At 61.4% G+C, this 25,704-nt stretch overlaps 3 protein-coding genes across 6 annotated transcripts; all 3 read right to left on the reverse strand.

The window, feature by feature from the left end:
- Positions 1 to 395: 395 nt before the first annotated feature.
- On the reverse strand, positions 396 to 3,812 carry LOC141734737 (uncharacterized). Of its 2 annotated transcripts, XM_074566848.1 has the most exons (7): positions 3,741 to 3,812; positions 2,657 to 2,863; positions 1,946 to 2,047; positions 1,339 to 1,377; positions 1,158 to 1,219; positions 874 to 957; positions 396 to 733 (listed from the first exon to the last, which is right to left on the reverse strand). In XM_074566848.1, the coding sequence occupies exons 1-7, from the start codon at positions 3,799 to 3,801 to the stop codon at positions 674 to 676; spliced, it is 615 nt and encodes a 204-aa protein (XP_074422949.1). In that variant the 5' UTR covers positions 3,802 to 3,812; the 3' UTR covers positions 396 to 673. The 2 variants fall into 2 exon arrangements, with proteins under 2 accessions (XP_074422949.1, XP_074422950.1); XM_074566849.1 differs by lacking the exon at positions 1,339 to 1,377 and having other exon boundaries at positions 465 to 733.
- A 506-nt stretch (positions 3,813 to 4,318) lies between these two features.
- On the reverse strand, positions 4,319 to 13,537 carry LOC141734724 (SLAM family member 7-like). Of its 3 annotated transcripts, XM_074566823.1 has the most exons (9): positions 13,342 to 13,537; positions 11,271 to 11,561; positions 10,915 to 11,178; positions 9,714 to 9,740; positions 8,886 to 8,987; positions 8,658 to 8,702; positions 7,212 to 7,264; positions 6,785 to 6,883; positions 6,299 to 6,564 (listed from the first exon to the last, which is right to left on the reverse strand). In XM_074566823.1, the coding sequence occupies exons 1-9, from the start codon at positions 13,391 to 13,393 to the stop codon at positions 6,427 to 6,429; spliced, it is 1,071 nt and encodes a 356-aa protein (XP_074422924.1). In that variant the 5' UTR covers positions 13,394 to 13,537; the 3' UTR covers positions 6,299 to 6,426. The 3 variants fall into 3 exon arrangements, with proteins under 3 accessions (XP_074422925.1, XP_074422924.1, XP_074422926.1); XM_074566824.1 differs by lacking the exon at positions 9,714 to 9,740 and having other exon boundaries at positions 4,319 to 6,564; XM_074566825.1 differs by lacking the exons at positions 6,299 to 6,564; positions 6,785 to 6,883; positions 7,212 to 7,264 and adding an exon at positions 7,904 to 8,407.
- A 2,576-nt stretch (positions 13,538 to 16,113) lies between these two features.
- On the reverse strand, positions 16,114 to 24,405 carry LOC141734529 (signaling lymphocytic activation molecule-like). The gene is made up of 7 exons (XM_074566382.1): positions 23,765 to 24,405; positions 20,583 to 20,909; positions 19,991 to 20,272; positions 18,862 to 18,972; positions 18,248 to 18,327; positions 17,365 to 17,532; positions 16,114 to 17,234 (listed from the first exon to the last, which is right to left on the reverse strand). The coding sequence occupies exons 1-7, from the start codon at positions 23,814 to 23,816 to the stop codon at positions 17,178 to 17,180; spliced, it is 1,077 nt and encodes a 358-aa protein (XP_074422483.1). The 5' UTR covers positions 23,817 to 24,405; the 3' UTR covers positions 16,114 to 17,177.
- Positions 24,406 to 25,704: the final 1,299 nt, after the last annotated feature.

Below are 25,704 nucleotides of genomic sequence, written 5' to 3' on the forward strand. Positions count from 1 at the left end.
ATCTCAGGGTGCCCCCCCACCCCAGGCTCCTCGTTTCCCCAGGGCCATTCTTGCTTCTCCCAGGGCACGTTGCCCACGGTGGCACGCGGGGGTGTTCGTTTCCAGCCCCCATCTTTTCCCCCGTCATGAGTTCAACAGTCATCTGAGGAGCTGCTGGGGGCGAGGGGGGGGGGGGTGTGTGTGTGGGGGGGTGGGGGGTGTTATTTCAGTCTTCTGTGGTTTTTGTCACCTGCGGGAGGAACTGAGCAGCGCAAGAAACTCAGCCCCCGGCGCTCTCGGCGTGGGCCGGCCACCGGCTGCCCTTGCGCCCTTCCACGCCACGGGGGAAAAAGTGACGGCTGGGCCGGGTCGGGGGGGGGCTGCCCGCCCCGCTGGAGAAAAGTCCAGTGGTTTTGGGGTGAAATCCTGCTTTATTGGCTCGGCTGCGCCCGGCACAGCCACCCTGAGCCCCTGTCCTTGCACACGCGTGGCACACGCACGACACAGGCGGGTCCCAATTCCCACCGGGATTTGGGCACGCGCTCCAGCATCCATGGGAAGGGCCGAGGCCACGTGCGACGCTCGCGTCCCCCAGCCGGGAGCATCGTCCCCGCTCGGTCCCCACGTCGTCCCTCGAGGGTGGCCTCGTGCTCCCTGGGGGTGGCTGGAAGCCACCGGGCTCCCCCGAGACCCCTCAGTCGGCCCCGGGCTCCCCGGAGCAGGGGGGCCCACTGGGGGCTGGGGGGGTGTCGGGCTGGGGAGAAGCAAAATTAGGTGCCGGGGGCGGGGGGGCTATGAACCCTCCAGAGGGACCCACATGGGCTGGGGCCCAGCTGGTCGCCCCCCCACACACCCCGCCCCCCAAGCCAGGCTCAGTGAATTGGGGTGACGTACCTGGGGCGGGGGGGGGTCCGGCTCGCAGAAGGTGGTCTCGGTGTGCGGCGGGGCTGGGGGGGGCTCCGGCCCCTTCCTCTCCTCCTGCGAGAGAAGCAGCGGCTGCGTGGGGAGCATCCTCAGCGACCCCCCCCGCGCTGCGTCCCACCATGCTGGTGGATGGGGAAACTGAGGCACGGGCTGGGGCTTGCCCAAAGCGAAGCAATTCTTCCCCCCCACCACCCCCCCGAACCCCCCCCAGCTCAGGCGCCGCCAGCCGGAGGATCCCCATCCGCCGGGCTCACCTGGGCAGCGGGGATTATGGCGGTGGTGTCGTGGGTGGGGAGGTGGTCCAGGGCTCCCAAATCTGCAAGGCAACGAGCCGGGATGTGAATCGCGGCGCCGGGATGAGCGTTACACCGTCTCAGGATGGCGTAACGAGTCACCCCCCGGCCTCGGGGGTTTTGGGGTGACCCCACGTCCCACCTGAAGAGTCACTGGCGGGGGCGGCTTGGTCTCGGCTCCCTGCGGGCCAGGGCAGACGCGGGTGTCACAGGGGCAAAAAGATCCCAGTAAGATTCCCAGAAGATCCCAGAAGATCCCCAGGCGGATGGTGGGGGGAGGGATGGTGGGGGGGAGCTTTGGGGTTTGCAGGAGGAAGAAAATCCTGGAGCACCAGATTCGTGTCAGAGCAGGGAAGGGGAAAGCGGAGGGGGGGAGGGCAGAGCTGGCACCCGGGGAGGCAAAAATTGAGCAGAAAAGGAAGTTTTGGGTTCAAGTTTGAAAGCAAGAGCTGAGGGAAGACGGGGTGGGGGCGGGGGGACACCTCATGGGGCCACACCGTGGCCAAAGGGGTTTGTGGGGACAAGCCTGTGGCGGGTGTGAGGGCCTGATCCTGCCTGTCCCCCCGCCCCCAGCATGAAGCCAGACACACCCCCCCCCTCATCGAGCTGCACCAGAATAACTGATGTTTTGCAGCGTTTAACAACACTCGGAGGATGTGGGCTGGGGCGGCCGTCAGCCTTCCCTGCTCACCCAGCGCCCCACGGGGGGGGGGATGCTGCTGCGCTGGGGGGGCTGGGGGGGAGCTCACCTTCCTCCTTGGTCCGCCGGTAGGCGAAGAAGAGCACGAGCAGAGCCACCACCACAAAAATGGTGGGGGACCAGTACCTGACGGGAACAGCCGAGGTGTTTTCTATGGGGAGAGAGAGGAGATGTGGGGACGCAACCGCAATGGTGGCTGGAAGTGGGGGGGGGAGCGGAGGGGCAGGCACTGGAGGGTCTTTAGGGACGCAGGACCCTCCAGGATGGTGGGATATCCCCAAACGGCGTCTCATAGAATGGTTTGGGTTGGAAGGGACCTGGAAGGTCATTCCACCCGCCCTGGGCAGGGACACCTCCCACCAGCCCAGGTTGCCCCAAGCCTTGTCCAACCTGGCCTTGAACCCCTCCAGGGATGGGGCAGCCACAGCTTCTCTGGGCAACCTGGGCCAGGGGCTCACCCCCCTCACAGCCAAGAATTCCTTCCTCACATCTCATCTCAATCTCCCCTCTTCCAGTGGAAAACCCTTCCCCCTCATCCCATGGCTCCCCTCCCTGCTCCAGAGTCCCTCCCCAGCTTTCCTGGAACCCCTTGAGGGACTGGAAGGGGCTCCAAGGTCTCCCCGGAGCCTTCTCTTCTCCAGGCTGAACCCCCCCAGCTCTCTCAGCCTGTCCCCACAGCAGAGGGGCTCCAGCCCTCCCAGCATCTCCGGGGCCTCCCAGCCCCGCTCCACCACCTCTTCCTTTCTCCGTTGGGACTCACGGGTTTTGTTCCCCGCGGTGCCCGCTCGCGTGGCCAGGGGGGTGGTGACAGGGTCCCCAGTCCAAGGAAGGGTCGGGGTGGCCGTTGGCCACGTCGTCAGCGTGTCCACGTCCCCAGCGTTTGTGGTGGGGGCTCCTGTCGGCGCCGGGACATCATGGTGCTGGGTGCTGCTTTGATGCCCTGGCTCCTCGTCTTGGAGGTCGAGAGCTGGGCACGGGGGTGATTAATTCACGATAACGCCCCCCCAAACCAAACTGCCCCCCCTCCCGAGGCTCAGGAACAGAGTTGCAGAGCTGGGGGCTGCAATGGCCCCCCCCGGCATCCTGCACCGCAGCAAGTCGGGGGCGAGAAATGGCAAACCCACATCCCTCCAGCCCCAGGTGACGTGGGACGGGGGTGTGGGGCTGGTGGGAACAGCACAGCAGTCGCCCCACATCCTGACACCCTCTTGCATGACAAACATCCCCCCCCTCCCACCCCACCCCCCCCCAGCTAACGAAGAAAGTGCTAACGGGGGCTGTGGCAGCGCCATGGCGGATGCCGGGGAGACCACGGCGAGGGCTCGTTGGGTGTCACGCGTGGCCACACGCCACCGTGACGCAGCCCCGCCGGAGGTTGGGCAAGCAGCAGCGGTGCCCGCGTGGGTGGGTGCTGTGGGGGTGGCGAAATGGGGGTCCCCGACCAAAGTGACCCCCCCCGCCTCCCAGCTCCAGAAAAGGGCCTGGGAGGGCAACGAGCATCCTGGCCGCTTGGCCAGCAAAGGGCTGGGCAGGAGCCGGGGGAGCCCGGGGTTTTGCCACACGGTGCTGGGGGAGCCCAGAAAACCCCCATCCCCGCCTCCACGCACACACCAGACCCACGCCAAGCAATAACGTGGCGCCCTGAGTCTTGCCCCCCCCCCCCAAAATGCCTGGGTGAGCATCCTGCCCTGCTGTGGGGGGGTGCCCTGGGAAGGCATCGTGCCTGCTGCCTTCACACCACCCCTTCCTCCTCCTCCTTCTCCTCCTCCTCCTCCTCCTCCAGCCCCAGAGATGGGGGGAGCCCCCCACACCCAACGCTGTCCCCCCCCCCGAGCCCCACTCACCAGCTGCAGAGCAGAGCACGGCGAGGCAGAGCCAGCCCGTCCCCACGCCTCGCGCCTCCATCCTCCTCTGCCCCACCGAGCCCCCCGCCGCTCCCCCCGCTCGCAATGGCTTCCTTCCCCTTTCTGCCCCACCAACGGCTTCCTGCCTGCCCAAAGGTGTTGGCACTGAAATCGGGGTGATTAATGGCCAGAAATCATCCCCGGGGGGGGGCTGGGGGGTCACTTCTGGGGTCAGGGATGGAGCCCCGTCAGCCCTCGGCGTGGGCGAAGGAGGAGGTGATGCTCCGTCACTGTCCCAGCTCCCCTGGGACCGGTCCCTGGTGCCACCACCACTGGCTTAAACCCTGTCCCGGCTGGAGATCGCGGTGACAAGGCCAGATGTGGCGCCACGCGGACAAGTCCCTTGGTCAAAACGCGCGACCCGCCAAGGTACGTATTTTAATTCAGCGTGAATTCGAGGAACTCAAAAAACAAGCCTGGCACATACCGTGAAAACCCAGAGAACAAACAAATTACTCCGCGGGCTCGTCAACAATGGCCTGTTTTCACCCCAAATAATATGCAGACAGAAATTGAGCTCGGATGTGCCTTGCATTTTTATTCCAGCAGCTCCTAGAGGGCTCTCCTGTGCCAGGCACTTCAAAGAAATCTCCGGTTTCATCCCTGAATAATTTACTATCGGCACAGACGAGACAAAGAGCAGGGGGAAGCGGCATGGGAGGGGGTTTCCCAGCGCGGGAGGCGTCTGTCTGTCCGGCGGCACCGGAAAATTGATGCCAATGTGGGGGTTTCGCTTGAGACGGGTTTGGGAAGCGGCGAGGGTGGGGATGTGCCCCACATCCCCCTCGCTGGGCACCCAGGTCCCCCTAAGTCCCAGCTCTGGGGAGGGGAAGCTGCTGCAGGACACGCATCCCGGCGGGATGCAGGCGGTACCACGCTGTGCAGCATCCCTGCATCCCGTGGGGCTCGGAGAGATGCTCTTCCTCTGGGAAGCCACCAAAATTCCGCAGACACAGCGCTTGATGTACAAATGTTTCGCCCAAGAACCAGAGCTCGTATACAAACACATCGAAGGAGCGGAGCAGAACGGCACCAGCCACCTTCCTTGTCCTGTTTTCATAGAATCACAGAACAGTTTGGGTGGGAAGGGACCTTAAAGATCATCTCATCCCCCCCCTGCCCTGGGCAGGGACACCTCCCACCAGCCCAGGTTGCTCCAAGCCCCGTCCAACCTGGCCTTGAACCCCTCCAGGGATGGGGCAGCCACAGCTTCTCTGGGCAACCTGCGCCAGGGGCTCACCCCCCTCACAGCCAAGAATTTCTTCCCAATATCTCATCTCAATCTCCCCTCTTGCAGTGTGAAACCCTTCCCCCTTGTCCCATGGCTCCCCTCCCTGCTCCAGAGTCCCTCCCCAGCTTTCCCGGAGCCCCTTGAGGGACTGGAAGGGGCTCCAAGGTCTCCGCGGAGCCTTCTCTTCTCCAGGCTGAACCCCCCCAGCTCTCTCAGCCTGTCCCCACAGCAGAGGGGCTCCAGCCCTCCCAGCATCTCCGGGGCCTCCTCCGGCCCCGCTCCAACAGCTCCGTGTCCTTCTTGTGCTGAGGGCTCCAGAGCTGGATGCAGGGCTCCAGGTGGGGTCTCACAGAGCGGAGCAGAGGGGCAGAATCCCCCCCTCGCCCCCCTGCCCACGCTTCTTTTGAGGCAGCCCAGGCTGTGGGGGGTTCTGGGCTGCCAGCGCACGTTGCTGTTGAGCTTCTCATCCAGCAGCGCCCCCAGGTCCTTCTCCTCAGGGCTGCTCTCCAGCCATTCTCCGCCCAAGCTCTGTTTGTGCTGGGATTGCCGTGACCCAGGTGCAGGACCTTACACTCGGCCTGGTTGAACCTCATGAGGTTGGCACGGACCCACCTCTCCAGCCTGGCCAGGTCCCTCTGGATGGCATTCCTTCCCTCCAGCGTGCCAACACAGCTTGGTGTCCCAAGCCTGGGCCACCACCTCCTGCCCATGGACCCCGGCACCATCCTGCAGCACCTCAGGGGACTGCAGGCAGCTCGTTCACAGCCCAAAACGGTGCTGAGCAGGGTGCTGTGGGGTTTGGAAGGTCCCCATGAGGCCCAGGAGCTGTGAGCGCTGAGGAAGGAGCCTCCACCGAAACCGCAGCCGCCTGGGGGGTGGGCTTGGGCAAAGGCACCTGTGGTTCCAGATCCGGCTTTCAGCCACCAAGTGTTATTTTTGCTTTCTCTTGGGGTTTAGCAACCCAACGAAGTGTTTGCCAAGTTTAAAAGTACAGCCAAAAGGAAAAAAAAGTTAAAAAAAAAAAATATTAAAAAGGGCTTTAAGAGGCTCCTCAAGTTTTCCCATCCTCTAATCCCACGGCTCCGCACTGTGGGGGCTGCCGGGTGAATCCCAGGAGCATCAGCTCACGTCCTTGCGCTGGGTTCGCAGCCACCGTTTTGGTCCATGTCCCTCGGTCTGCTCAGAGAGGGCAGAAAAAGGAGCCCAAACCCCACGTGGATCCCCAAACCCAGGCAAAGCTCCTGTGCCAGGCGAGCCGGAGCTTCCAGGGCACTTATTCCTCCCGTCTCCACGGCGTTTGCAGATGGATGGCCGGGCACCGCGGCTGGCATCGGAGGCAGCAGTGATGGGAGGGAAGCGGGGGGATGCTGAGCCGGGCGGAGAGGAGCACCACGCTCAGAGCAGGTTCATGGGCGCAGCGGAGCCGTGCCGGGGCTCTTCCAGGCGTTCCGGCTTCCCCGCCGAGGAGCAGATGGTTTTCTCAGCCTGCTCCTGGCACCCTGGCGCGCTGTTGCCCATCTTCTCATCGTCCGTCTGCAATCGCAAAGGGACAAAAGCTTTGCTTGGGTTTGCGGGAGCCGATCCCTCCCGTCGGCAAAAAAGAGGGGACCCACAGGCTTGGTTGGAAGCTCCAGACCCCAAGAAAACCCAAGTGAAGACCCATCTGTCGGCGCCCCTTGCTCCGGGGTCTTGCCCATCGCCTTGCTTGGGGCTGGAGCCCCCCTGGGGGTGGTGGCCACGGGCATCAACTCACCTGGGCTGTAGCCTGGATGGTGGAGTAGATGGTTTGGGAGGTCTCCTCATTGGTGGACAGCATCTTCTTTGGGCTGTGTAGCTCTGCGCTGGAGAAACTCTGGTGAAAAAGGTTTTTAAAAGCATTTCCGGAGCTGGCAAAGGGACCTCAAAGCCTGGGCGAGGCAAAGGAGCCAAGTTTGGTGGGATCGGGATGCTGGGGATGCACCGGGAAGTGCAGGCAGGTGACCGTGGCCGTGCTGGATCCTCCTGGGCCAGCCCCAGCATTGGCACATCCCCCTTCGGGCTTCCAGGAGGAAGCGATTCATGAAGCCGGGGGGTGTCCAGCTGCCCTCCTTCCCCACCGTCCCCACCATGTGGCCCCCGGGGCCATCCCCATCCCGTGCAGGGACTTCCCGGTGCCGAGGGCTCAGCCCACACGAACTCACCTGCTGGTAGGGGCCAACTTGGGCGTACACCGTCATGTACTCTGCTCCGGGCTCTGCAGGGGGAAGAGAGGAGGAAGGTCAGTGAGGGAGCAGCCGGGAAGGGGCCGTGGTGGGTCCCCCGGGATGCTCCTGGCACCCAGCAGCCCCCGGGAGCTGCTCCCCCCCGGGTGGAGGTTGAGCATCGCTTCTCATCCCGCTGTCCCTCCCGGCCATGGCGGGAGCGGGGACACTCGCTTCCAGCTGAAAGAACAGCAGTTGAAGGGACTTGCTAGTGAAAATCAGCTTTTTTTAAAAAAAAATGTATTTAAATACAAGACTGTCGGCAGCTTTTGGAGGGCGATATGCATTTGTCTCTCCTTCCCGTGTCGCCACCATCGTGGCAAGCGTTACTGGCAACTCGTTCTTTGGCTCGTCAAACAGAGGAGGGGAGAGAGGATGTAAATCCTTCATAATCCCGGGTTTTGGGTCAAAATTTCCGTGCCTCTCAGTAGAAGCGCTGCTGCCAGCCCCGCAGAGGAACAGCCGCGTCAGCCCGTGCGGAGAGGATGGCTTCGGGGAGAGGTTTTGCCCGTGATTCCCAATGGGAGAACTGGATCCGAATCACCGGCCGGGAGGAGCCCGTGGTCCTGGTGCTTGGCTGCGTCCCCGACATCCCGCTCAGGCAGGGGCGAATGCAAAACAGGAGGCAGGAATTCCCCCATTCGCATCAGCTTTATTTCAGATAATGGAAACAACAAAACAGAGACGTAAAAAAAAAAATTTAAGAAGTCGGGCAGTTGTCCGCTGAGCACTGGCGCGGTTGTGGCAGTGACGGGCCCAGCACGGCCCAGCACAGAATGGCCCTGAATGGAGGGAGAGGAGACGGGACTGCTTCGGGGGTCTCTGCTCTTTCTCGGCTGGATTCGCACCCTGGACCCCTGAGTTTTGCGGAGCCGATCCCGAAGCGATGCCGACGGGGGTCCTTCACTCCTGGTGCCACCATCCCGCTGCTCCAGGAGCTTCACATCTCTGTCCCCAAGGGCCGGCGGCGGCGGGTTCAGGCAGCGACCCCCAGCAGCGGTGGCTGGAGCCGCGTGTGGTGCCGCAGGGGGATATTTCTGGCCATGGGGCTGGCAGCCCCTCCTCGTGCTGGGGGTCTTATGGCTGCGCTCCCGGCTCCTTCTTGGTGGGCGGGCACGAAGTTTTCCAGCGGAAGACTGGGGGGGAGCAAGGCTTCAGCCACCACGACGTCGCCTGGGCTCGTCCCCTTCCACTCGCCTCCACGTGCGCAGGGTGGGGGGCACGGGGAGGCGGGGGGTCCTGCCAGCCGGGGTACGCTCCGCCACCCAGCCCCCGGCGGTGGATGATTTCCCTCCTGATCTTAAATGCGACCAGGTTGTTCCCCTTCGGGAAAAAAGTCGGGGCGGGGAGGGAGGGAAATGCCTGGGGGAGCCCCCAAAGTCCTACCTGTGCTCATGGCCTCAGCTGCGGGCAAACGGAAGACGCTCCAGCCTGGGGGAGAAGCGACACGGGGGCTCCCGTCAGCGGTGATGGCCAAAGTGGCCACCGCAGCATCCCCAGCTCTGGCTACCACAGCCCCTCCCCGGGTGCCCAGACCCCAGGGCTGGCTCCTGTGTCCCCTCCCAGGTCCCGTCTCCCACTGGGCTGGTTGCCCGCGGTGGGGACGCCGCTCACCTTTGCATTTACAGTAGATCAAGAAGACAAGCGCTGCCACGAGCACCACGGCTCCCGCCATGCATGCAGCCACGATTCCAGCCTGGCTGCCGGAGTAGGCGCCTTGAAAGAGAAGAAGGTCCGGTAACAACATCCCAAAACGTAGCTGCCTCTTCCCAGCATCGGAGTCAGGGCGGGGGGCGGGGGGAAGGGCCACGTCTCCGCTCCGACGCCCCGCTGAGCCCTTTCCCGCTTCACGGGGACCCTGATTTCACCCCGACAGGGTCCAACACAAACAGAGGCGACGCGTTGCACGAGGACGAGCGGCTTTGCAGACAGAGCGACGGCTGGGAGAATCCCACCCCAGCCCTTCCATGGCTGCGGCCGCCCCCGCCGATGTCCCTTTGAGCTCCAGGGACCTCACGGGTGGCTTTTTTTTTGTGGGGAGGGGGGGGGAAGCCCCACGTGGGCTGGGGGCAGCAGGTGGACGTGGAGCCAGGCTCCCGCCTCCAGCCCCTCCCTGGCTTTGCCTCTCGGGTTACGCTCATCGATTCGATGCTCCCATCCCAAGTTGGGACTTTTAGGGGGGAACAATCTCAAAACCTGGACCCCACCTTCCCAACTTCCCCAGGTGACAAAGGCAGCACACGGATGCTAAGAGCACATGGATGCCCAGAAAGCCTGGATATGCCCCCCCGGGCTCTTTTTTGGGAGGAGACGGACCATGCTGGCCTCAAGCTCCCCACCTCCCCCTGCCCCGGCGGGGGGGCCCGGGGTGGCCTGGGGCTGTTAGTGAGTTCGGGCACACTCAGACAGGGAAGAGCGGGGACGGGCGGTTCGGCAGCTCACCGGTGGTAGGAGGGCGGGTTGTGTTTTCTTGGTGGCACGGGCGGCGCGGCAAGGGGAGAGAACAGGGAGAGAGGTAAGTGCCCCTGCTGCGGGTCCGCGTTCCTCTCTTTGCACGCCGAGGCACAGCTCGGGGTAAAGCTGGAGCCAGCGGGAGCAGGATACGACCCACCCCCACCACCCGTCCCCACACCCTCCTGACCTGGTTTCACCTGAGATAATTTGCTTTCTGGTGTTTGCTGCGTTTTCAGCTCGGGTACGAAAGGGATGTCGGCAATGCATATTGTTTTAGTTGTTGCTAAGCGATGTTTCTACTATTCAAGGACTTTTTTCAGCTTCCCATAGAAGCTGGGAAGGAGCAGAGACGGACAAGCTGACCGAGGGAATATTCTATACCACAGACTTCATGCTCGACATATAAATGGGGTTGGCTGGGAGGGGGATTAAATCCGCAATCGCTGCTCAGGTCAGGCCAGGAAACCAATTCACTGGGCAGTGAGGGACTTGTGTCTCGTATATTCTCTTACCGTTATTATTATTATTATTACTACTGTTATTTTCCTTTTCCATTATTGTTCTATTAAACTGCCTCTACCTCAAACCATGAGGATTTTTTTTTCCCTTTCTCCTCTTTTTCTCCCTCTTGTTCCCTTTCTCCTCCTTTTCTCCCCACCCTTATGGGGGAGAAACGGTGGTGGCCAGTGAAAGGCGGTGCGTGGTCCCAGTTGTTGGCTGGGGTTAAATTGCAACACGGAGATGCCGGGAGGGCTGGAGCCCCTCTGCTGTGGGGACAGGCTGAGAGAGCTGGGGGGGTTCAGCCTGGAGAAGAGAAGGCTCCGCGGAGACCTCGGAGCCCCTTCCAGTCCCTCAAGGGGCTCCAGGAAAGCTGGGGAGGGACTCTGGAGCAGGGAGGGGAGCCCTGGGATGAGGGGAAGGGTTTTCCACTGGAAGAGGGGAGACTGAGATGAGATGTGAGGAAGGAATTCTTGGCTGTGAGGGGGGTGAGCCCCTGGCGCAGGTTGCCCAGAGAAGCTGTGGCTGCCCCATCCCTGGAGGGGTTTGAGGCCAGGTTGGACGGGGCTTGGAGCAACCTAGGCTGGTGGGAGGTGTCCCTGCCCAGGGCAGGGGGGTGGAACGAGATGATCCTCAAGGTCCCTTCCCACCCAAACCATTCCATGATTCTATGTCTTTCCGTGCCTTTTACCTGCGCAGAGGGCAGCGGGTGAGATGACTGTGGCGTTGCGGCTGCTGACGGGGTTTCGTGCCACGCACGTGAGCGGCAGCTCCTCCAGGGCTGACTCCTCCACCAGCACCGTGGGCCCCTCACTCAGCGGCCACCCCCCCGCGCTCCAGACGTAGGAGACGTTGCCAGAGCCGGAGCTGGACGCGGTGCAGCGCAGGGTGTAGCGGCAGCCGTTGGCCGAGCAGTTCTGTGCCACGCAGGTTACCGTCGGCACCGCCAGCTCCCCTGTGGTGGGAAGCCGGGGGCTGTCAGGAAATCCCCGACCCTCCCGAAAACGGTGAAAAAAACCCAACCCACCACTACTAAAAGGCACTTACTGTACACACGTAAGGCGAAGGAGGTTTTTGCCCCCTTGCGCTTCGCGGTGTAGGTCCCAGCATCGTCCAGCCTCAGCTGGGAGATGGTGAGGGAGCTGCCATTCTTGGGGAAGGCCAAGCGCGACTTGTAGTTGTCGTCAAAAAACGTGACTTCGGGAGGATTGCCAAATTTCACAGTCACTATGACTTCACTGTGAAAGCTCCAGGCTGTGGTGGTGTCCATGCTCTGGAGAAAGAAGGTGATGGACCTGCCCACGGCCCCCACCACTTCTACCGGGTCACTGGCACATGCTGGGGAGAGAATCAGAGAAATGGTTTGGGCTGGGAGGGACCTTAAAGATCACCCGGTTCCACCCCCTGCCCTGGGCAGGGACACCTCCCGCCAGCCCACGTTGCTGCAAACCCCGTTGGCCGTGAACCCCTCCAGGGATGGGGCAGCCACAGCTTCTCTGGGCAACCTGGGCCAGGGGCTCACCCCCCTCACAGCCAAGAATTTCTTCCCGATATCTCATCTCAATCTCCCCTCTTCCAGTGGCAAACCCTTCCCCCTCATCCCATGGCTCCCCTCCCTGCTCCAGAGTCCCTCCCCAGCTTTCCTGGAGCCCCTTGAGGGACTGGAAGGGGCTCCGAGGTCTCCGCGGAGCCTTCTCTTCTCCAGGCTGAACCCCCCCAGCTCTCTCAGCCTGTCCCCACAGTAGAGGGGCTGCAGCCCTCCCAGCATCTCCGGGGCCTCCTCCGGCCCCGCTCCGACAGCTCCGTGTCCTTGTGCTGAGGGCTCCAGAGCTGGAGGCACCACAGAGAGGGACAGAGGGGCAGAATCCCTCCCCTCGCCCACGCTGCTGGGGATGCAGCCCGGGGTGCGGGGGGTTCCTGGGCTGCCAGCGCACGTTGCCACATCACCAAAACCCTCTGGGACATCCCTGGGGACGAGGACAGGCACTGGGTCACCGACCCTGGATGCGGAGAGCACTGAGAAACCCCCCCGTCTCAGGGTGATTGCAGGAATTCAGAGATTCCGTTTTATTTTAAACGAACTAATTGCCTCTGAGGCTCTGGGCTGAGGGCCCGCAGGAGGACCGGTGCTTTCGCATCCCCCAAAGGGCTCGTTCCAGGTTCCCCTGTGGCTACAGGACACCCCACGCTGCTTCCCACCTGAAAGGGGAAGGGAAAAGGGGAAAAAGTGGGAAAGGGGCAGAGCCTTGAGGAGCAAACTGAAATTGCAAGGACTCAAATGTCAGGCAGGTTTCCTCTCATCTCCAGACCGAAAGGCCAACACGAGCACGCAAGAAAACAGATGGCTTCTTCCCCAAATGTGCAGCTGCCTCTCCCCTTTCCTGAGAAGGAAGAAAGCATTTCCCCCTTTTTTTGCTTATTTCCATTTTGAAAATCAGTGCTGACCAGTATGGGCTGGGGACGGAGGGGTTTTTCCCCCTGTTCCTGCCAAGGGGATGGATCCTGGCTCGGCCGGGCAGCTGGACCCCGAGGCTGCCACCTCTACCCGGGGCTCGCCATTCCTGAGCCCCAAAGGGACGTCTCCGGGACACCGCCAACAGACATCTCCGATGGCAGGGAAGGAAAACTGGCCGGGGAGATAAACTCGAAGGGCCCCAGAGCCTCTGCCTCTGCCCGCTTCCCGTCGCCTGAAAAGTGGCAGAAGACATCTCCTGGTCTCCAGACAGCACCAAAATACCCGCCAATGAAACCGTGGCACGGAAAAACTCAAAGGCAACGCATGGGGCAGCAGATACTGAGCCCGGCGCAGGACGGCAAATGTGTGTCAACGAGCTGGCTGGAGCCCGGGCTGGAGCTGAGACCCGATGCATTCACTCATCAGCAGAGAGGGGGAACCACAGGAGAGCGAGAGGCCAGCGCCGGGTCACGCTGGGCACCTCGCACCCCGGTTTGCCCGACGTCCTGGGGATAAAGTCCATCCCCGTGGGGCTGCACCGCTCATCCCGCACATGCCAGCCCTGTCCCCGCTCTTCGGGGAGTCCCTAAACCACCCCCCCCCGAGCCCCCCATGGGCTCCTTCCCTTCCACCACCGAGGGAAAAGGAGCACCTCGCGCTTACCTGCTCGGTGGAGGAGGAGGAGGGCGAGCGGCAGGCACCAAAGCACGTCCATGGATGCCCGGAGAGCGGCTCTCTGCAGCCGGCATCTGCGACAAGTCGTGGTGAGAAGAGGAAACTTGCTACGGAGTCATGTGTACCATTCCCTCCCACGCACGGATGGGTGGAGAGAACTGTCCGTGCCCCATCCAATGGCTGGTTCCACATCACGGGGGCTGCTGCCAGACTGGCACTAGAAGGGGTAGAGTCAGAGAATGGTTTGGGTGGGAAGGGACCTTAAAGATCACCCAGTTCCCCCCCCTGCCCTGGGCAGGGACACCTCCCACCAGCCCAGGTGGCTCCAAGCCCCGTCCAACCTGGCCTTGAACCCCTCCAGGGATGGGGCAGCCACAGCTTCTCTGGGCAACCTGCGCCAGGGGCTCACCCCCCTCACAGCCAAGAATTTCTGCCTCACATCTCATCTCAGTCTCCCCTCTTCCAGTGGAAAACCCTTCCCCCTCGTCCCATGGCTCCCCTCCCTGCTCCAGAGTCCCTCCCCAGCTTTCCTGGAGCCCGTTGAGGGACTGGAATGGGCTGGAAGGTCTCCCTGGGTAGGACAAGGAGAAATATCTCACGTGCGCACACAACCCCACAGTGAAAACACGAGCTGCAAAACTCCATTTCTAAGCAAAAACGAGTGTGGCGGCCGGGGCAAAGAGCATCATTGTGGCCGTGTGTGACCAGTGTCCCAGCTCCTCCATGGAAACCAGCCCTAAATAAGGGGTATCATGGGGACCATCGGGGTGTCAGCGCCTGGGACCAACGTCACCGGCGCATCCTTTGGAAAGAACGTTGGGGGTGTTGGTCGACTGGTGGCTAAATACGAGCCAGCAGTGTGCCCAGGTGGCCAAGAAGGCCAACAGCACCCTGGCCTGTGTCAGGAACAGTGTGGCCAGCAGGACTGGGGCAGTGATGGTCCCCCTGAACTCGGCACTGGTGAGGCCCCACCTCCAGGGCTGTGTCCAGTTTTGGGCCCCTCACCCCAAAAAAAGACACTGAGGTGCTGGAGCGAGTCCAGAGAAGGGCAACGGAGCTGGTGAGGGGTCTGGAGCACAAGTCTGGTGAGGAGCGGCTGAGGGAGCTGGGGGTGTTCAGCCTGGAGAAAAGGGGGCTGAGGGGAGACCTTCTCGCTCTCTGCAGCTCCCTGAAAGGAGGGGGTAGCCAGGGGGGCTCGGGCTCTTCCCCCAAGGAACAGGCGACGGGACAAGAGGAAACGGCCTCAAGTTGCGCCAGGGGAAGTTTAGGATGGATATTGGAAAAAATGTCTTCACCAAAAGGGTTGTCAAGGATTGGAAGAGGCTGCCCAGGGCAGTGGTGGAGGCACCATCCCTGGAGGGATTTAAAAGCCGGGCAGACGTGGTGCTTCGAAATATGGTTTAGTGATGGTTTTTGTCAGGGTTAGGGTGATGGTTGGACTCGATGATCTGACAGGTCCCTTCCAATCTCAGCGATTCTAGGATTCCGTGATTCTAAGGATGCCGAGATCCAAATGCTCCCCCTGGATGGGGCAGTCAAATGACAACCACAAGGAAAGCAGCCGCTTCCATAATTTCAGCTGATTCTGGAAAGTAGCGTGATGCCGGCGTCATACTGAAATTCAGGTGGAGGAAGCGTGCTGGCCCCAGCCGAGGATGTCAGGCTTTAAAATAGCCCCGGTTCCTCTACCCCAGCGATGGAGCGGGGGCTGCTGTTGCCTTCCAGGGCCGCCCCGACACCGTGCTGGTGAGCGATGGGATGCGTTGGTACAGGGAGAGCATCCTCCCAGTGCCTAAAGGGGCTCCAGGAAAGCTGGGGAGGGACTCTGGAGCAGGGAGGGGAGCCATGGGACGAGGGGGAAGGGTTTCACACTGAAGGAGGGGAGATTTAGATTGGATATTGGGAAGAAATTCTTGGCTGTGAGGGGGGTGAGCCCCTGGCCCAGGTTGCCCAGAGAAGCTGTGGCTGCCCCATCCCTGGAGGGGTTCAAGGCCAGGTTGGACAGGGCTTGGAGCAACCTGGGCTGGTGGGAGGTGTCCCTGCCCAGGGCAGGGAGCGGGGGGATGAGATGATCTTTACGGTCCCTCCCAACTCGCACCATGCCATTCTATGACTGTCACCGTTGCTCAATCCCAAAGCAGAAGCTCAAGACCAAACAAAAGCTGAACTGAGCTGCTGGATTCGGTAGCCCCCGAAGGGCTAAAACCAGCCCCTCTCTTTCGCAACACCCTGGCGAGGGAGGGTAAAATGAGTGTCACAAAGAGACGACGAGGAGGATGAGCCACCCCCTAACGCCCTTTACCTCCTCTGATCACCCCCTGGGAGCAAGGGGGGGCTGCGGCATCCCGGCTCGATGCTCCTCTGCAATTCACCTTTTTCCATGCCCCCTTCCCCGTCCTGGGCACTCGAGGTCCCCTCGCGGCCGTGGGGCAGGCTGGGACCTCGGGGTACACCCATCCCAGTGCGTCCCATCGTCCTGCGAGGTACCACCGGGCTCCATCCCGCACCAAGTGCCAGGCACGGAATCTGGGGGTTTTTTTTTACACCGTTTCAGGGGCAGGAGGGCGAGCGTGACCTTGCCCGTCCCTGGAGCTGCCCCTGCTCCCGGGGGAAGCGGTTGCTTTGCCGGCAGACTTTTCCAAGAAAGCAGCTCAGATAATTTTCCATTGTAACGAAAGAGGGAAGCTGAGGAGGTGCACAAACAGCGGTTTCTCTTCTCCCCGCCTCCCCCCACCCCCCGACGCCAAAGCCTGATCCAGCCTCTGACACATTCCTCCAGCCAACTTTTCCAAAAGGCTTCCCTACAAATTTATTTTCCCTTCCCTTAGCAGCAGCGCGCGAGGTCGGGCCTGCCGTACCGACTGAGTTATGTCGGGGTTATAAAACAGCTCAGACCGGGGGGGGGCGGGCAGGTTGGAAGGATTTTCCAGCCCTGGTGTCCCCGTCAGGCCACTTCCAGCATTCCCAGGCCGGGTGTTCCCGCAGGGAAGCCGAGAGGTGCTGGCAGAGGGTGGCCAAGCCACATCCAGGGGCTGCCCCCCGCCCCCCCCTCTTCTCTCAGCCAGAAATCCGGCTTTAAATAATCCACCTGGAAGATCCTCGCCTGTTCCCGGAGTCGGAGGTGGGAAAGGAGGGGGATGGAAAAGTGCAGTGGGACGCGGGTGCTTCCCCCCCCGGCTCCCCGGTGCAGGATGGGGGGGCCGATGGGCGCCGGGCAGGGCTCGGCCGCCAAGGGTTTGCGAAAACTTTTCTTCATCGCTTCAGCCCAAAGCGGCCTGTTTCGTAACCGCTTGCAGGGCAGAGGTTGAAAGAAAAAAAAAAAATATATATATATATCACTTGTGATGTTCCCCCCCCCCGCCACGCTGCGGTGTCACTGGTGTCACCGGCTGCCACGAGCCGGGGGCTCCCTCTAGTGAAGCCGGGGCCGGAGGATGAGGCTGTGGGGTGAAAATCCATGGGGCAGGGATGAGTTCGGGGCGCAAACCGGCTGCGGCCACGCTTCCCAGTGCTGCTCCGCGGTGCCTTCCCTCCCGAGGCGCCGATGCTCCCTGCGGGGTCGTATCCAGAGCCCCCCCGCCCTTTCCCGGTGCTCCAGCGTCTTCCCGGCCGCCCTTCGCCGCGGTACGGGGACGTCCTTGCCTTGCTTCAGCCCCGCCATCCCGCAGCCATCGGGGCAGCCCCAGCTCGGCTGCGGTGGGGGGGGGGGGGTCAGCCCATGCCGGAGGCGTTTTCCCCCCAATTCCCCAGGGATGAGCTGGGTGTTTTCCAGCCGGGAAGGTGGAGGCGGGTGCCCAACGAGCAAGAGGGGGTGCCGGAGATGCTCAGGCCACGGGCATCATCACGCTGGCATAAACCGTCGTGGGCTCCTTGTCGGGGCTCTGAAGCAAAAAGTAGGGGGGCAAAGGGGTCAGCGAGGTGCCCAAGTTGGAGGGGGGGGTCCATGTGTTGCCCCACGGCGATGCCCAGCCGGGGTGATGCCCTTGGAAGGGGGGGGGCAGCCAGTCTTACCTGTGAGAGGGACGGGCAGCCCTGCTGGCTGGGGGGGTCTGTCGGGGGGCTGCGCGGGGGCCGGGGGGCTGCGCGGGGGGACGGGGCCGTGTCCGGGGGCAAGCCGGTGGCTGCAGCGTAGATGGTGGTGCAGGAGGGGTGCTCGGCGACGGGGGCCACTTTCTGCTTCTGCGTGGGGAGGGGAGGAAGGGCAGCTGCTGGCAGCTCGCCACCCTCCATCACACAGGGACCCCCCCCATCTCCACCCTCTGCCCCCGTTTGTGCTGAGCAGGACGCGGGGCGGGGGCGGGGGGAAACCACAGGGTCTGTCCCCAAAGCCACCCTGGGATGCCGGGGAAGCTGCAGCGATTCCCAAATGCCCAGCGGTCAGGCCGACTCCTGGAACGGCAGGGATGAGCGAAGCCGGGGAGCCCACGGCCACCCCAGTCCCCCCCCCCAGCCCCAATTTCCCCCTCTCCCTCGCCAGCCGCGGGGCTGGGTTGACACCCACTGGCCGAAACCCATCACGGAGGGTGCTGCAGACCAGCCAGGAGGCACCCAGGTGCCACCCAGGGCTTTGGGGGGGGGCTGCTGCCGTCTGAGACCCCCACCCAAGAAACCCCAGCAGGGTCGTGCCCATGTTCCCCTCCAGCTGCAGCGCTCGGGGTCCAGGAGCATCCATAGAACCATGGAATGGTTCGGGTGGGAAGGGACCCTAAAGATCATCGCATCGCCTCCCTGCCCTGGGCAGGGACACCTCCCACCAGCCCAGGTGGCTCCAAGCCCCGTCCAACCTGGCCTTGAACCCCTCCAGGGACGGGGCAGCCACAGCTTCTCTGGGCAGCAGCGTTTCCACCATTAAAGGAGGGTTTGTCCCCCCTGGGGGGTGCTGGTCATGGCTCACCTCCACCCGCTGCACTTGGGAGTAGATGGTGTGCACCGCGTTTTCCTCAACCAGCGGCGGGTGCTGCTGCTCCCGGACGGCTGCAGGGGGACAAGAAAAGTCACCTGTGAGGGGACCAGGGTGGGACGCCGGCGCTTTCCAGGCCGCATCCTGCCTGGGAGAGACGATGCTCGCTCTAATTTGGGCTGGGATCGCTCGGTTCCCCGTGACGCCATGCAATATGACCTCAGGAGCCCGTCATCGTCATCAGGGTAAAGCGTTGGAGATCACGTGCAGGTACATTTCTTTCTCTCTCCCTTTTTTTTTTTTTTTTTTTTTTTTTTTTTTTAAGCTGGTTTCCTTCAAGAAAACACATTTTGCTTCAAGAAAGAAAAGCCACGTTTTTAAGCTGGTTTTCTTCAAGAAAACACATTTTGCTTCAAGAAAAACACATTTTGCTTCAAGAAAAACACATTTTGCTCCTTCCCAAGGAGCAAAACCCCTAAGACGAGGTTGCTCATGGGGAAGAGCCCCTCGGCCCATTCCTCTGGGGCTGGCTGGGGGCACCTTCTGTCTCCCCCGCAACGTTTACCCCACCTGTGGACCACCCAACCCCCTCCCCTTGGGGCACTCACCAACGGCCATGGGCAAATGGGCAGCCATGAAGCCTCCGGTGAGCATCACCACGGCGGCGACGGGGACCACCACCATCAGCACGAGATGCTCCGTCCTCAGCCCGGCGCCGTCTGGGAAGGGGGGGGGTCAGAGAGGGGAGGGTGTCAGCCACCAGCCCTGGGGCCCCGAGTCACCCAGAGCTGAGCCCAACGGGCTGCTAAAACCTTTCTCCATCTCATCACCTAACTTGGGGCTGATAATGTCGGCAGAACAGGAAATAAAGGGCAGGAAACGCCTCTCTCGAGCAGAGCTCTCTTCTGCCGCAGCCTGAGAAAAACCTGCTGGGGGCCAGATGGGGGCCAGATAAAAACCTCAAAAGTTCTCTGGTGGCTTTCTGGAGGCCTGCAGGGCGGTTGTTCGATGCCTTGGCATCGCAGGTGGGTGAGAAAGGGACCCTGGGACGCAGCTCTGCGGCTCCAGCCGGGCTCCCACCGCTGTGGCCCCGCTCCTGGACCACTAACGGTGCCACCACGCGGGGGTGTCGCAGGGTGCAAGGAGCTCTGGGGGCAAGGGGGTGAGAAACAAGCTCAAACTCCTCCCCCCGGAGCATCTCATTTCAGCATCTCCCTTTCTTAAGCAAGAGTCCTGACCTTTTTTTTTCCCCCGTGGGGATATTTTCTCAGCAGGGCTCACGGCGAGAGCCCCAGCAGAGGTGTGACTTCTCCTCCAGGTCCCTAGGGAGAGGGGCGGCCACCACGCCACCCAGCCCCGGCGAAAGTCCCCCACGTCACGAGGGCGTGCTAGAAAACCCCGGCGAGAGAGACCGTGACTTTGGCCCCCAAGAGCCTGCGGAGGGGAAGTTGTCACTGAGGTTTTCCTCCTCCCCAAACCAGACGTCGTATAAATGATGCACGTTTAAAACGAGCCCAGGGCGCTGGAGCGCAGTGGCCAGGGAAGCAGGTGGGACTGATGGCTCCATGGCCGGAGTTGACTGGAAGGACTGGGCGACCCTCAGCAGGTGACACAGCAGCCGCTTTCCTTGCCCAAGGCTCCTTTGAGGCTGCCTAAAGCAGCGCAAAAACTTCTCCTGCAAAGCACGAGTGGGGACTGAGAGGCTGGAAAGAGCCGGGTGGGCAACTGGGAACTTACCCCCTTGCTCGTAGCTGCACTTGGAGGAGTTGAAGGTGACGACCCGGCGGCTGACGGGGTTGCTGGCCGTGCAGGCACAGGCGATGCTGGTGTTCTGCAGGGGGTAGGAGAGGTGCAGGAGGCTGCCATTGTGGGAGCAGAGTCCCAGGGTGCTGGTGTCCCAGCTGCCCCAGCTGTAGGAGACGTTGTCCCCTCGCTCCGCCGTGCAGTTGAGGGTGATGGTGCAGCTGCCGTTGGCCGAGGCCCGGCCGAGGACCTGGATGCTGGCATGGGACACCGGTTCTGGAGAGAGGGGACAAAGGTTTGCGTCTGAGGAGGATGCAAACGTCGCCTTGGCCCCTGCCTGGGAAATCCTGCTGGTTCTCCTAAATCCCTGGGAGATGGGGAAGAACCGGTCTGGCCCAGCCCCACTGCGAATGCATTGGAGAGGGACGTGGTATGCAGGAACCCAAAAGCTCCTGGGGGTACCCAGATGGGGCTGCAAGAAGGTCCTGGACTCACTACTTCACCTTGACATCAGGGTGGGTATCTCCCACCCTCCTCGACCACCACCCACCTCCCATCCCAGTCCTCCCAGAGCGGCGGGTCTCACCGTACACCTCCAGCTGGATCTGCCAGACTTTCTCCTCCGGCCCGTTGCTGACGATGTACTCGTGGAGCTGCCTGTCCTCCCGGCTGGTGTTCAGGATCTCCAGGGAGAAGTCCACCATGTGGAAGCGAGCTCGTCCCGGCATGTAGTTGGTGTAGTTGCCGTCCAGGTACTTGAGCAGGACCAGCTTCCTCTGCGGGTCCTCCGTGTCCCGCTTCCAGACGGCTGCCCCGAAGTGCTGGGTGAGGTTACGGAGATCCGGAGGGATCCGCAATCTCGTCGCCTTCCCCAGGGTGCCCAGCACCGTCTCCCTGGCCCCGCGGCACATCCCTGGGAGGAGAGCGGAGAGAAGGGCTGAGACACGGAGGGGGGCTCCAAGAGACCATCATCCCCCCCCATCCTGGCTCTGCCTGAGAAGGGCAGATGCCCGCAGAGCTGCGGTAGCCGGATGCAGCGTTGGACCCACGCCGGTAATCTGCAGACTGGGGACGTCTGGGGTTGGGTGAGATAAAGGGGTGGAAAATTGAAGAGATTATCTAACCGCGCGCTCGAGCGCCGGGTTATCCACCACATCCTGCGCCAGCCATTGCTGGCAGGTGGGAACAAGAGTCACCGCTGCACGTCGGGGCTGCTTGGTGCCAGCTCTGCCCCACGCCCACCCCACAGCACCGTCCCCAGAACCAAAGGAGCGACCCCCAGCCCCACATCCTTAACCCCGGAGGACGCAGGTTGAGGGCTCAGGAGCCGGAGGGGAAGCATTGTCTTCCTCTGCTCTTCATCCCCACTCCTGCCTTCCCGGAGCAAGGCCGGGAAGTCTTTGCATCAGCCTCAGCATCCTCCCGCATCGGGTACCACCATGGGCAATGGCCAAATCCTGATTTAAGGCTCCTGGGCTTTCCGTTGGCACGATGAAACCAGCCAGCGCAGCGAAACATCACCCCATGGAGCGGAGCTGCCTCCAGCAGGGCTCACGGTCCCAGTCCGGTGGAGATGCTGGTCCTGGGAGAAGGGTCCTGGCAGTGGTGGGACCAGCCCGGAGAAGTCCTGGTGACCCCAGGGCATTCCAGAGGGAAGCGATGCTTGGTGGGCCTTGGCCAACGCCTGCAGTTGGGTGCACCCACCTCCCTCAAGCTCCTCAGCTCCAGAAACCTTCGGTGGGACTTTTCTTGTAGAAACTGCAGGAAGCGCAGCCTCCTGGAGGCGTAAACCCCAGGTTGTCCTTCTCCTCGTTGAGGTGGTCCCAGGTGGGTTTCTTGGTGGCCCCATGGAAAAGTGCTCGTAAGCAGAGGGGTGCGAGCATCTCCCACGCACCCCAAAGCATCTCGACCACCGGGATTTCCTGGAGAGCACGCGGGATGATCTTCTCCCCCCCCCAGATCTTTTCCCGTCTTTGGCTACAAGGCAGTGATTCATATTTGCCCGCAGCCCTGGGGCAAACAAGTTTGTTTTTGTAGGAAATAGCGCGGTGCCAGCTCATCGCTGCTGCCAGGCGGCGGCAGCATGGAAGGAACCCCACCGTCTCACCCCCATGTTTCCTACCGACTTCTTTCCATCGGGGCAAGGCTTTACCCCAGAGGGGAAAAAGAAAACAGGGGGAAGACCACAGAAGACCAGGGCAGGGGAGGCCCAGATGAGCCCAGTTCCACCTCTCCTTCCTATGGTTCCAGTAAAAACCACCCAGCAAACGCTCTCCCCGCTGCCATCCCAAGCCATGCCATGGCTTATTTTTGGCCCCCCCCACCCCATCTCCATGGCACAAAGGACAACGGTTTCTCGGCTGTCCCTGAGGGCTTGGTCTCGCCAGCATCGAAGCAGCCAGGCGGGCACGGCCGTCATCCCGCAGAAACCCCGCCGCCTGCCTGCCTGCGCCGCCGCATCCCGTGGCTTTTGCTGATGCATTTACTGTAAAAGCCCAGGGCGCAGGCGGATGCCATATTTTCTCAGCAACGTGCGTTTATTTTTTATGGGTTTTTTTGACTTGCCGCGGTCAGGCTCCTCATGAATTACCAGCTGGAAAAGCCCTTTTGACGTCACCTTAGAAAAAACCCCTCCGCCCCGGGCGAGGAGCATCCCTCCTTTGCAGGGAAGACGACTCAGCCGGAGCAAGGCTGCGGGAGGAGGGATGGAAAGCTGTCTGAAACCAGCCGAAACCCAGTTTGGAGGGGCTGGAGGAAGGCGAGCGACCCCCACTGGCCCAGCTCTAGGTCTGGAGAGGCCCCAAACATCAGGTATGGGGCCGGGGGGACTTCCGGTGTCTGGGCAGAAACCACCGGGGGGGATTTTAAAGGTATCCTAGTCAGAGTGAGCCAGCAGAGCCAAGGAGAAACCCCAGCTCGGCCAAGGTCCCCAGTTTCCTGGCCGAGCCCTTCGGTTTACAGCGGGTAATTACCCAGATGCGGTGGCAGAGGGCTCCTGGGGCTCCGTGGTGTCCCCAGGGAAGGGGTACAGATCTCAGGCCGGCACCGAGAGGAGGTTTGGGATTAGTCACAGCCGCCTTTGCCCTGCTCGGGGGCACTTCAGCGCTGGCTCCGGGCCACCAAACCCCATCTTACAACAGCCACCCGTAACGGCCGATGGGCTGGGAGGAGAGGACCCAGGAGCCCTGGGGGTCCATCACTCCCTGGTCTCGACGTGTCCAGGAGACCGCCGTCCCCAGGACACCACCAAGCCCAGGACACCATCCAGGGCTCTTCGGGCACCCAGAAACCAGGCTTTGCCCCACTGCCGGTCCCTTTCCACTCGCCTTAGGTGCATTTTATTACTTGGGAACCGTCTCCCATTCCACCGGCACCTCTTGATCCCAGTACGGCAGACCAGGACCTTCATCCCAAGCACCCCAATTCGCATCTGCTACGGAATTATTCCCTGGGTGCTGTTAATACCCCATTAAAACAGAGGGTAGAGCGCTTCACTGCTGCAGCTACACCTTGTCCATCACCATCTTTGCTCATCCATCGTCTTTTACTCCCTCCTCCCTCAGCCCCACTCGCAGGAGCGTATCAGGGATGCGCCACGCATCCAGCTTGGAGTCGCGAGCCGTTTATCTTCTACAGGAATATTTACGCTCCATATGTGCCCGGCACACAGCTCGCGATTTCTAAAACTCTTAATATCTACCCCTGCAAAAAAAAAAAAAACCCAAACAAGCCGAAGCGAGTATTTGGCGGGGAGGGAAAGGTACGTACCCCAAACGCAGGCGAGAGAGATCAGCAGCCGGAGACGCTCGCTGCAGCCCATCCCTCGCTTCACGGAGCCTGCGTTGCAGTGGAGTTAATATCTGCTGCCGGGCTCATTATAAGAACAGGTGTACTCAAATCAGAGGCGCTGCCCTGGGCCATATGTTTCCTGTTTTTGGCTGAGTAACTCTTTTTTTTTTTTTTTTCTTTCTTTCTTTTTTTTTTTTTTTTTTTCTTGAGTGGAAATTATTCAAAGCACCGAGCCGTGCTGCTGAACGCTTCGCCGGAGACAGCCCAAAGAGACCTGCAGAAGGAAGCAGAACATCAATTTAGAGTTTGTACCAGAACTGCATCATCCCCCCCGCCACGGGTCCTTAACCCGACCCCAAAAGAAGAGGAAACGAGAAGAAAATCATTTGGCTTCCAGTAAGACCTTCCCGGGGCTGTACAGAGCCTTCCTGGCCCTGCCATCCCCGAGGGGACAGAGGTGGGTGACTGTCCCCTGGCGTGGCAGCATCTCAACCGCTGCTGCTCCATCCGTGGGATGCGCAGGGAGGAGGATGGGGGCGGTCGTTAAAAACCCGCCGAGGAAAAGCCCAACCCTTGTCCTGGGGCTGAGCGCTCAGCAAAGGGGTCTGGATTTGAATTTGCTCCCGTTAAACGCCATCCCCACAGCGTGCTCGGGGACGGGGATGGTGTCCCCCCCTCTCCATCGGGTGTCCCCCCCGGGTGGGGATGGAGCGGGGACCGCAGCCTCCCACGAGCAGCGGGGATAACACCGCTCACTTGTTCCGCTGCTGGAAAAGGGGAGAGAGAAGCTCCCTCCTTTGTGCGTGTTCAGCGTAATGAATTATTCACCTCCTCCCATGCTCGGCCCGCGCAGCTTGAAAAATGGGAGAAGTGGGTTGTGGGTTTTTTTTTTTTCCCCTCTTGCTTTCTTCACGCATCCGTGGCTTTTTTCCCGGTTTTCGGAGGAGAGCAGAGGCGACAGCGCGAAGCGGGAATTCTGCCGCTGTTTTAAACCAAACAAACACGAGCGCCAAAAGGGAATAAAAGGAGAACTTGCATCCCACCGCTCTCCGGTGGAGCCCAGATCTTAGACCTCCATGAGTTTTGTCGACAGTAAGTTATTTCTGATGATAAAAAGCCTAAAACCGCACTGAACCGCCCCGGCAGCCTGCTAGGCTGCTCCTTCCTTCTCGGAAAACGTCTGACTGAGAAAAAAAAAAAAAAACGAACCACCAAGCAAGCCATTGCCCGTTAATCAGCAGTTCATGGAAGGGAAGAGTTCGGCAGAGGTGTAAAGAAGAGAGGATGAGTGAGAGCGGGACGGGGGGACCTGTAAGAGACGGACCATAAATTCCCTGCCGCGGGGCAGGAGGCCGGCCAAGCCTGCGATGGAACGCCTCAAACGCTGGCAAGGAAATCAATAACGCAGGCCCGGCCTTCAAAGAGCTGATAAGACTCACGCTTCTGGCGCCTGAAAGTGTGGGAGAGCTGTCTTGGGGAGACAGGAGAGCTCTGCCACTCGCGTGGTGAGCTCGCTAGTTCTCAATTCTCGAGGCCATTGTGGCCCATGAGCGGCCTTTGCTTCGTTATCTGCGAAATGCATAGGAAAGCGCACGCCCTGATGGAGATTGTAGAGATCATGCTAGACGTGTATGGCTGCGGCACGCGTCTCGCCACCCAAATCGTGCTCCACGTCACCTGGGAGAAGGGAGAAACCGGAGCCAAGGCTGTCCTCGGCAAGGGGGGGTGGACCATGCTAATTCAGCAAACAGAAAAGGGGAAAATAAGTGCCCCTGGAGGGGGAACAAAGAAGAAACAAAAGAAGATCATGCCTGGGGACTGGAAGATTCTTCCCAAGAAAGAAGACCGCACCTGGGAAGATTTTTCCAAGGAAGAAGAAGATCGCGCCTGGGAAGATTCCCTGAAAAAGACACTGGAAC

The sequence above is a fragment of the Larus michahellis genome, chromosome 24 (assembly GCF_964199755.1).
Source record: "Larus michahellis chromosome 24, bLarMic1.1, whole genome shotgun sequence".
Classification (NCBI taxonomy): Eukaryota; Metazoa; Chordata; class Aves; order Charadriiformes; family Laridae; genus Larus; species Larus michahellis.